The sequence below is a fragment of the Bidens hawaiensis genome, unplaced genomic scaffold (genome assembly GCF_021521415.1).
Source record: "Bidens hawaiensis isolate Kalapana, Puna unplaced genomic scaffold, B.hawaiensis_p1.1 tig00030785_1, whole genome shotgun sequence".
In the NCBI taxonomy this organism is placed as follows: Eukaryota; Viridiplantae; Streptophyta; class Magnoliopsida; order Asterales; family Asteraceae; genus Bidens; species Bidens hawaiensis.
This window is the reverse complement of record NW_027495145.1, coordinates 162784-175467: the sequence shown is the minus strand read 5'-3', so window position 1 is coordinate 175467 and position 12684 is coordinate 162784. Positions and strand designations below refer to the sequence as shown.

General features: G+C 35.7%; 1 protein-coding gene across 1 annotated transcript; it reads left to right on the top strand.

Annotated features, from left to right (window-relative positions):
- Window positions 1-6211: 6211 nt before the first annotated feature.
- Window positions 6212-10443, top strand: LOC143581000 (protein MALE DISCOVERER 2-like). Its single transcript, XM_077063888.1, has 12 exons — window positions 6212-6312; window positions 6406-6538; window positions 6658-6729; window positions 6842-6946; window positions 7738-7881; window positions 7966-8061; window positions 8141-8520; window positions 8668-8858; window positions 8936-9068; window positions 9337-9491; window positions 9571-9753; window positions 10177-10443. The coding sequence occupies exons 1-12, from the start codon at window positions 6216-6218 to the stop codon at window positions 10441-10443; spliced, it is 1956 nt and encodes a 651-aa protein (XP_076920003.1). The 5' UTR covers window positions 6212-6215.
- Window positions 10444-12684: the final 2241 nt, after the last annotated feature.

Sequence of the window (12684 nt, the reverse complement as noted above, 5' to 3'; positions counted from 1 at the left end):
CCCCGTCCCCGTCAACTGATCCTTACAGACACAGCTCGTACTCCTTGTCCCCGTCATTTGATCCCCACAGACACATCTCGTACGCCCCCTCCCTGTCACGGGAACCAACACTCGAAACCCCCACACATTCGTTGTCGCGTTCTCAGTCTCAGCCCTGGTTTAAGATACATAAACCACCAAAACGTTCATCTAAAAAGCAATAGACCGAAACTGAACTTGGTTTTCCATTGTTGCGTAACCCAAAGGACGTCCCTATCATAGAAAATTACAGGCACATCATTCCCACCTGGGTATACCCATCCATATCAGGAATAAGCGATGTAAAGCCAGATGGTAATTGCGGTTTCAGAGCAATCGCTATCGGCTTAGGAATGCGTCAAATGAACTGGAAGGAGGTCAGAGAGAGCATGAGGAATGAGATGGACACTAACCAATCATGTTGGAGGCACAGTTTGAACTACGAGATAACCGGTAATTATGGCATGGTTCGTGAGTCCCTGGACAACTCGACGTCTACTTTATTCCAGCAAAAGAGTAGTTGGTTTAGGTTACCTGGGCACGGACACGTAGTGGCTCAGACGTATGACTGTGTTTTAATCAATCTCCATCTGACTTCCGGTGAGAGTTACTTCCCTATGAGAATGAGTCCGGAACCACTATCTCAGATTCTGGTAATAGCAGTCTTAAATGTTGAAGATAATCATTGGCTCAACATACAATTAGAAGGGAATTTCCCCGTGCCGCTACCTGCACGTCAATAGGAAGGATACGCCAATGCAGCGGCACACGAATGGAAGTCTTTGTACGAAGATCGTATAAAAAAGTATATGCGAATAAGGGAAACTTGGCGAGTGCAAGTTTCCGAGCCAGTTTATTTAGGATAATATGTAAGCTGTTTGAGTCACTATGAATAAAATATTTGTATTATTATGAATAAAATGTTTTTATTATTATCATATATAATTTTAAAAATAATATATTTTTTAAATAATATTTTTGATAATACTTTAAAAAAATAAAAAATAACATGATAATATATATAATTTAAAAATAATATATTATTTAAATATTATTTTTGATAATATATTTTTTTAAAAAAATAAAAAATAACATGATAAAATATGTAATTTAAAAATAATATATTTTTTAAATAATATTTTTGATAATATATTTTTTTTTAAAAAATAAAAAATAACATGATAAAATATATAATTTAACAATAATATATTTTTTAAAATAATACCAGAAATATTAAAATAATACTAGAAATATCTTCCAAAAGTGGATCAGATCAGCCACTGATCCTGCTGTAGATCAGATCAGTGGCTGATCGATCGAATAGTGGTTGTTCTCTTCAATTTTTGGAAAATGTTAAATACCCACGGGTTATAACCGTTCAATTCGCCAAAACCACAAAAAACGCTCAACCTTTCATTCAAAACATCCCCAGATTATACCTCCAAAACCACCACCACCACCACAAGAAAATAATGACGACGGGGTCCGAAAATAGCATCTACACAGCCATAATAATTTCGTTCAAAAATAGTGGTGGCTGTGTAAAGGCTATTTTGGAGTCCATTATTATTACAAAATAAAGGCCCAGATAAAACTATATGTTGGCGGAAAATAATGACGACGTAGTCCGAAAATAGCATCTACACAGCCATAATAATTTCGTTCAGAAATAGTGGTGGCTGTGTAAATGCTATTTTGGAGCCCGTTATTATTATAAAATTAAAAAAAAAGTAATTATAAAATAATTTATATATATAATAAGTTTTAAAAATATATAATTATAAAACTAAATACATATTAAAAAAAATAGTGGTGACGTTAATTTAATAGTAATTATAAATAATATATATAAAATATATTTTAAAATATATATTTATAAAATTAAATATATATTATTTTAATAATGGTGACTGTGTAGATGCTATTTTGAACTTATGTGCTACCAGTGCAGCTGTCGAGAGCTGGCGGAACACTTTAGTAGTCCCCCTTCATAAATCCCAACAGTGTCCTTTATTGGGGATTGTGGCGATTGTGAGGATCGGCACTGGTCAGACACATAATAGAGTCTCGTATCAACCTTCATGGGGTTTCTAGTATCAATAAAGATGGCACCGATGCGCCCACGTAGGGTGCATCGAGCAATATTTGCTTTTTGATGAATTCGGTTTCAACGACTCCATGATAGGTCGCAAGAACCTCCACAGCTGATGGAGGAGATATGCAGGAATAACGGTACCTGTATATGGTACATTGTTTAAAGTTATCCCGTGTGTCCTAGCGGATTTGACATTCAGGTGACTGGAATGCTGCGACCGACAGAAATACGCGGGCCTAATGTCTATACCCCATTTTTTGTGGGGCAAACCCGTAGCCGTGGGCCGACACAGATTCCAGTGGCTTGCTTGCCGGTGAGTGGAGAGCCACTACAAAAAAAACTATTGTGTTGATGCTATTTTTGGAGTGCTTATCTAGAAGAGCTGCTAATAAAAAAAAGAAGATGATTAGGAATTAGTCGTTGTATAGAATTTGATGTAATATCCGGTGTTTTTTGATGTAGTTATTCAAATTTGTAATTTATTATTGGTTTAATATCAAATTTGTGTTGTTATTAGTATAAATCAATTTATATTATGAATATATAATATTATTTTATATTGCCTATTTGACTCTTAGATAAAAAAAATAAAAAACTAAAAAAAATTAAAAAAAAAACTTAATCCGCCACATATCGGTCGATCAGTGGCGGATCAATGTTCAAACACTATGTACGCCGCCGTCTGGTAACTCTTTCAAACATTACAAACACAAACCCTTTTCCTAACACACCGATTCCAGCTACTATCGTCTCCCATTTAACATAACCTATTGCAGATCGGACCCGACAACATCAAGGTAAGTAAAACGGGTTACGGGTAACATAACCTATTGGGTTACGGGTTTGGCTATTAAAACAGGTTTGGCTTACGGGTTTGATATTGAAACTGGATTGGGTTACGGGTTTGGGTTATAAAACGGGTTTGGGTTACGGGTTTGGGTTACGGTTCATATTGAAACCGGATTGGGTTACGGGTTTGGGTTACGAGTTTGATATTGAAACTGGATTGGGTTACGGGTTTGGGTTACGAGTTTGATATTGAAACTGGATTGGGTTACAGGTTTGGGTTATAAAACGGGCTTAGGTTACGGGTGTGGGTTGCGGGTTTGGATTACGGGTTTGGGTTACGGTTTCATGTTGAAACTAGATTGGGTTACGGGTTTGGGTTACGGGTGTGGGTTACGAATTTGGGTTATGGGTTTGGGTTATAAAACGGGATTGGGTTACGAGTTTGATAATCAAACAGGTTTGGGTTACGGGTTTGGTTTATGGGATTAACATTATAATTATATCTTAAACATAGATGGAGAATAGATACATTGAAGGGGATGAGCTTCTTGATGGCTACGCGAATTTGATGTTTGACCCGGAGTCCGATTTCCATATCCGGTTTACGCAGCTTCAGAAAATGGCGCCACAACCTACATCGACCTTGTCTGAGCGGTTTATAAAAAGTGTTCGGGCTGAAGACAGGATAAAAAGAATTGTTGGGAAGAATACACAGTGGGAGAGATTGTTTACCTCCCAAAAAACAGCGTACCGGGCGCTCACGCTAGAGTTTTTCTCTACTTTCGTTTTCAGGTATTTTTTTCCTTTTCAATTAACTTATAAAGTAGATTTAACCAAGGTGTAAATATTGTTTCAGGCCACGCCCGGAGGGAGATCCGCAGGTCGAGATGCTGGCTCCTGGTGGGAATACCAGTAAGGCGGAGGTTCAGTTCCATATGTTCGGGGATGATTGTTATCTGTCGGTGGAGGAGTTTGCCTTGGCGCTGGGCTTGTACACACTTCATGATTTATCCGACCCTGTTTACACGGAGAGCATACACGATACATCAAATGACGTGTTGAGGCGTTTTTGGACGGCGATTAGCGATACACCTTGGCCTATGGTCGGCGAAGAGTTTGCGCCAGACTGCAAAGTCTCATCCATCAGGACCCGCTGCACAGGTTTGTATATGTATATGTATATGTATAATATATTATAATATAATGTAATATGATATAATAATGTTTTATTGTATTTTTGTATAGGTACTTACACAAGCTTATCGCTCAGACCGTACAGGGTCGTCACCTGGGGGCAGATCACTGCAACCTCCGTGACCTTTTTTTTTTTTTTTTTTTTTTTTTTTGCGATGCCTGCTTACGGGGCGACACTGCAACCTAGCTCGCGCTTTCGGCGACTACTTCGCCATTTACTGGCACAGGCAGGGACGCGGGTCGTTGGTCGGTGGCACGTTCGTTACGCGGATTGCGATTGCTTTGGGCTACGGTGACCGACTGGATGACCTACGCATTCAGCCGCCGATTCCGCCGCGAGAGCTGGGCGTTCACGGGCAGCGGGCATGCGCATCGTCCGGAAAATTAACGGCCGGTATCACCTGGTCACTTATTTGAATGCTGACCCGTACGAAGAGGTCCCACTTGTTGAGCCTCTGCCAATCGAGGAGCCGTAGTTGCATATTCAGGTTACCGAGGTTGACGGTGATGAGGGTGAGGAGGACGGTGATCAGGTACGTTCTATTTTATCGTTTAATTTTTTTTTGTATCTTCGTCTTATTAACGTTAATCTATCGTGTTCATAACAGCCACTGCATCAGCACCCGCAGCACGTTCCGCGTACGCATCGCGCCGTGCGTTTGGATGCGGCCATTGACTCCCGCCTACGGAGACTAAAGCGTGACGTGTCACAGATACGCGGTCAGATGACCTGGATGGTTGGGTATATGTCTACCCAGCAGCATGGAGCCTAGTACACAGTACCAGCGCCACGTTTCGACGAGGTGGGGAGCGATGACGACGCCGGTGGTGCTGCATTTTATATTTGTTTTTTGTATGCTGTTACTTTTTCCTGAACTCGTTTGGTTTTTTTCCCCGAACTCGTAATGTATTAATTATTATTATTTTATAAATCTGGTTATGCGTTATGCTTATTTTGTTCGTTTTCAATTTAAACATTCTTGTTTGGTTATTACTTTAAAACCGATCACAAATTGGTTACATACGACATACACAAAAAGAAAACACACGTAAATCGTTATGTACTAATTATTATTATGTAAATCTCGTACCTTTTATTTTGTACGTTTTAATTTTAAAATTGTTGTTTCGTTTTCACCTTCCAAAACCGATCAAAATATAATTACACCCGACTAACAAAAAGACAAAACAAATAAAATAAATTAAATAAAACAAAAGACAACTAAAAGACAAAAACATAATAAAATAAAATAAAAAGACAGCTAAAAGACAAAAAAAACACATTTTTCAAAAACACCCGCCCAATCCGTGGCTGATCGGGCGATAAGCGGCTGATTGAGTGAGTGTTTTGGAAACACCAAATGGTGTATGTAAAAATTCCGTTTAGAAAAAAAAAGAAAAACAAACAGGTCTTTGCTAACATTAAAACAATAACAATTATTTTAAAACAAATGGGAAAAAAAATTAGACGCACCAAAAGATCATAGAAACTAAACAAAAGGACAGGAAAAAATGTTAGCCATGTTTGTTTGATGTTACAGTTTTGGGGGCAGAATAATCAGAGAAATATCCAAACAAACAACAAAGAAGAAGAAGATTCTTTCCCCCTTTTTTCAGATGGTCGAAAAGAGGTTATTCCTCTGAGATCATCTTGAAAAGGGCGGCAAAATAATAATTCATATTTCTTGATTCTTTCTCAAGAATTCAATTCATTTCTATTACCATTTTCCTATTTCGATGATATGAACAATCATCATCTTCTTCTTCTTGTTTACATTCTATGGTGTACTTTATTTGCACAAACATTTCTTCCTGAAAAGATTTTTTTATAATTCATTTTAGCCCCATAAGATAGCAAACCAATAAAAAACATACAATTGATTGTTCCTTCGGCCCTAATTTTTGGTAAGTTTATTGGTACTTGGTTATATTTGATTCGTCCACTTTTTAATCCCATGCTTAATCTTTGAAGATCAAATCTTTTTTGAATAATTGATTATCCAGAAGAAAGTTTGTCACAAAAGAAAGCTGGCTCATCCGGATAGCCTGCGGTACAAAGGCGGGGTGTTAGCAGAGAAAACTGCTGCATCCAGCGTCACAAGATTTAATTATAAGTTCAATGGGGGTTAGATGGAAGACAAATAAAATTCAATATTCTCTATTCTTGATTTTGATTCTTGTTATAGTTCATGGGTGTTCTTCGCTTAATCTTGAAGGTAAATTTATCTTTGTTTTCAGAAATGAATCTCTTTTGTTTTTGGCAATTGGCATTTGTTTGTTTTAATATATATGATGAACTAAAATTGTAGGATTGGCATTATTAGATTTTCAAGCAAGAGTTTCTCATGATCCAAATGGGGCATTTAAAAGCTGGAACATAGATGACCCTGATCCGTGTTCGTGGTCTCATGTTAACTGTGTTTTCGGTCGTGTTCATGCTCTGTAATTCCTTCATATATCATCTTTGTTTATATGCGATATTCATCAAGTGTTTTATATTTTTATAAGGATTATGTATTAAATTAAACATGTTTTGATGTACTTGTGTATTTTTCTTGAAGTGATCTAAAAGGATTATCTTTGGAAGGAGTACTTGCACCTGAGTTAGGCAATCTCATTCACTTGAGACGACTGTGAGTGTCTAACAATGAAACGATTATATTAATATTGGATTTTGTAATTTAAAAAGTAAGTTCATTTGAGGAATTTATCAAATTTCCTGTGTTGTGTTACATTGATTTTCAATATTCTCTCTCACAACCATTTCTCTGGAGTTATTCCCAAAGAGCTTGGTCAATTGATTGGAAATATTCCACCAGAGATAAGAAAATTGCAGTCACTAAACTTTTTGTAAGTGGTTTAGTTTTAGTTGATGTTGTTCAATTGATTTTAAAAACACGCCTTATGTGTGGCGAGGCCTTATGTGTGGCGAGGCGACTGAGGCGGAATAAAACACATCAGATGAGGTGACGCACAGAGTTTCCACAAGAGGTTGAGTATAATGTTGTAGGCGTGCCATAAGTGCTTTTAGTTGTTACAATTGACTCAAGTGTAAATCAAAATGATTTTTTTTTTTTTAAATATGATGGTTTATATAATTGTTAAAAAGACCCAAATTAAAGAAGAATTGTTGTTCAAAATGTTTTAGCAAAATCATACAATGATCACAAATTTTTGTAATGACATCTTTGTGATTAGAAGTCAAAAGATCACAATTGTTGTATTTGAAGATATCTTTTACTTTTTTTTTTGTTTATGACATACCTGATTTTCATCGCATTTCTTTCAGATATAATCTAATTTGTGGTCATGCATATTACTTGAGTGATCTTTGAATGGTTTATGAAGTATTCACATGTATAAAAAATGGATTATGGGTTTTGTTAGACCTTTCAAGAGTGCAAATTTCACTGCCTTCCAATAAGTGAGGGATTTTTGACTTTTGAGGTCAAATCTATTACTCTCAAGACTCCAAATTAATATGGATTTTATAGAAAATTATCAACAAGATTTTTTTATATCTGCACTTGTAATTCTTTTCAATATGGTTATCAATTATTCTGGAAAATATATAGAGTTCCTGATAAACTTGAAGCTGAGAAACGTGTTCATTTGACTTCAGTTATTTCTGCCAATTCCAGGCTGCTTTATGACAATGACCTTGGAGGAAATCTTTCCGTAAAAGTCGAGAACTTCAATTTCCTGTACAAGTTTCTTTTTGTGCCAAACTTTTCATTCAATGTTAAAGATGTTATTGGATTTCTAAACAAGAAACTTGGGCGAAGGTTAGAGGATTTTTTTTTAATTTAAATTATAGGCTAAGTTTGCAACTTATAAATATTGATTGATGAGTGTTTTACTTATTGCAGCATCTGGCAAGGCAACTTTGATCATATTAGGAATGAAGATTCCATTCTAAACCCATTTAAAGAAACTACTATTAGTTATCACAAACCATTTCAACTGTAAGCGAAAGAACCGAATTTTATACCTCAACTGTTATGATTTTTTGTAACATTCTTTTCTGTTTCTACCACATTTCAGGTTCAGCAAAGGCATATCACACAATTCTTATGTTAATGAAGAAATAGTCCAAAATCTACACATAGATAGAAGCTTTATAAACCGTAAATTAGTCGAACAGCCTGAAAATATGTTGTCTAGATCTTTTCCTTCCATCAGAATTGAAATCAATAAACTCGAAGATGCTGATGCTCCATCATCTGATGATACTGACTCAGATTCTGGTGATGTAGTTCATGTTAATACAAACACGTGGTTGATTATGGTTGGAGTGTCTTGTGGAGTTTTTTTTCTATTTAGCGCTCTAGCTCTATGGTTCACGATTAGAAATCCAGTTGTAAAGACTATGGCTCCATGGAAGTCTGCGCTTAGTGGACAGTTGCAGAAAGCATTTGTTACTGGTAATTTTCATTACTACAAAAAGACATCCAAATATTATCTCATTTAGCCTGTATAAATTGAACCTGATTATAGATTCTGATTATCTGATGTCACCTAATCGCTTCCAAAACAACATCTAAACTCCCCGAGTGAAAACATCGTCACAGGTGTTCAAAAATTAGATTTGGGAGAGCTAGAAACAGCATGTGAGGAATTCAGCAATATTATAGATACAATTAATGGTTGTGTGCTATATAAAGGCATATTACCAAATGGAGTTGAAATATGCGTTGCTTCGACCACAATTACTACACTCAAAGACTGGTCAAATCGTGCAGATGTCGCGTTCCACAAAAAGGTTTTTTGTTTTTTTCCCCTAAACTTATTCATACTGTAAAAAAGATCATTTAAGCTAATTTTCTTGTATTCTTGTAGATTGAAACGTTTTCACGCGTGAACCACAAGAACTTTGTTAATCTAATTGGTTATTGTGCGGAGCAGCAACCCTTTGTTAGAATGATGGTGTTTGAGTACGCCCCGGCTGGCACACTCTCAGAGCATCTTCACGGTAATCTTGATATTGCATGTAGTATAAACAAGTGGAGAATTCATTAACGTTGAAGTGATAATTTAAAGTATCGAGTTTTGACGTCTTTATTATTCAAGTTATCTAGTTATCTTATTAATTAAGTCGTTAGTATCTTTATCAATTATGATTGTAATCTGCTATATATAAAGCAGATCCTTTATTGAAATCAGATTATCTTTACTGCAGATCAAGGATAAGAATAATTATGGGAGTTGCACATAAAACTTGTTTTTTTATTTATTGACAGTTCATGAACTCGAGCATCTTGACTGGAAATCAAGGATAAGAATTATTATGGGAGTTGCATATTGTCTCCAGTGCATGCATGACTTGGATCCTCCGGTGGTGCACAAGCATCTGGATCCAAACATGATCTATCTAACCGATGATTATGCCGCCAAAGTAACTACTAAATAATCAGTTTCTAATTATAGTTTTTATTCATTTAAAAACTGGAATTGAAAATTTTCCACCTTATTAGATTGCAGATTTGAACTTCTGGAAAGAGTTTTATCCAAAAGCAAAGAAATCAAAGTCAAATGAGTCGTTACATTCACCACACGATGATAAGGAGACAGATATATACCATTTTGGTGTTTTATTGCTTGAAATCATAACTGAGAAGCACCAGAATCCGGACAAATTAGAACCTCTTGTAACTTGGGTAAGTCGATAAAGCCATCTTTCTAATCAAATTTTGACTACTAGAAAACAAGGCATTTTCCCACAAAACTTTCTTACAAATTTCCTACGACAAGTAAGCTCCAACTTTGCTACAACAGTATCCAATAAACATTATGTTAAGTCAAAATAGTTTTTGTAGGAAAGTTGTAGGAAGTTTACAACCACATGTTTTTGTAGCAATTTTGTAAGAAAAGTTGTTGGAAAACGGTTGAAAACAATTTTCAAGCATGTGTTTTTCCAACGTACAGTAACTTTTTGTTGGAAAATTGTTAGAAACTGAATTTTTCAACAAATTTCCTACGAATTCAGTTGTAGAAAAACATCTCTTTTTCTAGTAGTGTTTATAGTATCTCATGTTACTGAATATTAATTAACGGTGGTTTCAAATTTTCTTTTCCCACAGGCAGAACAATTTTTGAAGAAGAAAGAAAACATCAGTCATATTATTGATCCAACTTTAAAGTCTTTCAAGCAGGATGAACTAGAAATTGTGTGTGAAGTAATCCAAGAGTGTATAAAAAAGGATGGTAGCCAAAGACCAAGTTTAAATGAAATAATTCCAAAACTTAGGGAAGTGCTTAGGGTTTCACCTGAGCAAGCAATCCCTAGACTGTCTCCTCTATGGTGGGCTGAACTAGAGCTTTTATCTATAAAAGAAGGAACAACTTAAACTAATGTAACTTGATTTACTTTTTGATTCAGTTTTTGGTTGATATTTCTCTGATCTGTAATTGGATATAGAAGTAACACACAATTTGGAAACTTGCAGGGAACATAAATCTAGGCCTCAGCTCGTTTATAAAACTAGCATTAAATTGCTATTCCATTAGTATGGTAGTGGGTTCTAAATCCTTGCAAATGCAAGATTTGATGAATTTTGGGTGAAAATAAATTATTGTTTTTAAAAAAAGTAGCATTAAGTTAGGTTTTTAGCGTCTTTTTACGCTTTAATTAGTTTATAGGTAAACGTTTTAAAAGTAGTGAAATGACTAATTAATAACACGAGAGGCTATTTGGTAGCCTCTTAGGCTAAGGGGTATACACCCCCTCAACACTATTCTTCTTACTCGTCATGTCTGTGTCATGTTAGCTTTCTTCGCATAATTCAATATCACCCTTCAACCTAGGCGTATACACGATTTCCTCATTCTCCATGTTCTATTTTTTGCAATTAATACAATTTTTATATCTAAAATATATCTTTAAAACTATATAATTAAAAAAATAAATTAAAATGCATAAATTAAAACAGTGGATATGATTACATTAATTAAAAAAAAATAAAAATCATAAACTAAACAACTAGAAAAAAATAATAAAAAAGTAAACATAAATAAATAAAAATAAATCTAAAAAACTAGAAAGTTATGTTATATTTTTAACCAATTATTCGTTTGAATGCCAACGCGAAGCGTGCTTTTCTCTGTGAAGATGGCTAAGATCTCGCATTAAGAGATCGAAATCTTTCCGCTCGGCCTCGTCTTTATGCTCGGTCTTCATTAACCGAATTTATTCCGTTCTATCTCGGTCACCTCATAACTTATTTTTTCGCCTCATCATCATCTTCTTCTTCTTAATTTACAACTCTCTAAAACTTGTAGACTTATCCTTAACAAAAACCATTTTCGGGTCGTTGTTGAAGGCGATCCTGGTCCCTTTCTCTTTGCCTTTGCTTAGTCCCTCCCAATCGGACGTTCCGGTTTAACTAGATCGTCATCACTAAACTCCATATTAAGATATTGGTTACAATGTGCATCCAAACCATCCGTGCTAAACTCCCTACTTTCGGAATACTAATTTTGACTAACACGATAAAATATATGTTTACAATGTTACAATAGAATACACAAGACAACCTATAGATATATAACCACGTAGGTATTTGGAAGAAAATGTAACTACGTAAATCAAGCCAGGGAATAATGTGAGGCAATGATTAAGGGAACTATGGTCAAAAGGAGAAATTGTAGGACCGTGAGATAGAAGAAAAAATCATTTACATCTTTTTGTCCCCTTAAGTTTATGCAAGAAGGTTCAAAATGCCTAAGTTGACCAGTAGGGTATGAAAGTGTTGCGTCCCCTGTTAGTGCACGGTTTGGTGACTAGTGATTTGCAGTTAAAGTATTTAAGATTAAAGTATTCGATAGCTACGGAAAGGGGGTGTATGTTAGTGCACGGTTTTGATATCCGTAGCAATCGAATAAGTTATAGATAATCTAGTCTGTGTATTTAATGTATATTTATTGTAAATGAACTTCGGCCTATAAATAGTGTAAAGCCCCGTTACCGGTGCCTCACATTTGGACATTGGATTAATCATCAACATAGTTCTAATTATCAGAGTTAATAAAAAACATACGCGGAATATAAAATCGTTCATAAAGCATTTCATATCAATTCTAAACTTGTCTTAAATAAACAACTTGTCTTTCAAAATAAACAACATTAAACATAAAACATCTTGAGTCTTCCGATGCCAGCCTCTTATCAAATGCCACGGGTTCCCCTCAAGCGAGTTGCCTCATCCTACTCACATGCGTGCATACTAAAAGTCAGCTACGCTAAGTGAGTTCTAGTTAATCAGGCAACATACATTACATTCCCATACATACATGCGTATCTGAAGACACGTATTTTCATCTTTCCTTACATACTTACATATATACTTACTTACATATTTCCATTCATACGTATACGTTTTAAAGAGCATTTCGCACTATAACCTTCGCCGATAGTATTAGGGTCGGTTTCCTACATTCGCCAATACTATTAGGTTTGGTTCCCTACATTCCCCGATACTATTAGGGTCGGTTCCCTACATTCGCCGATACTATTAGGGCCTGTTCCCTACATTCGCCGATACTATTAGGGCCGGTTCCCTACATTCTCTGATACTATTAGGGCCGGTTCC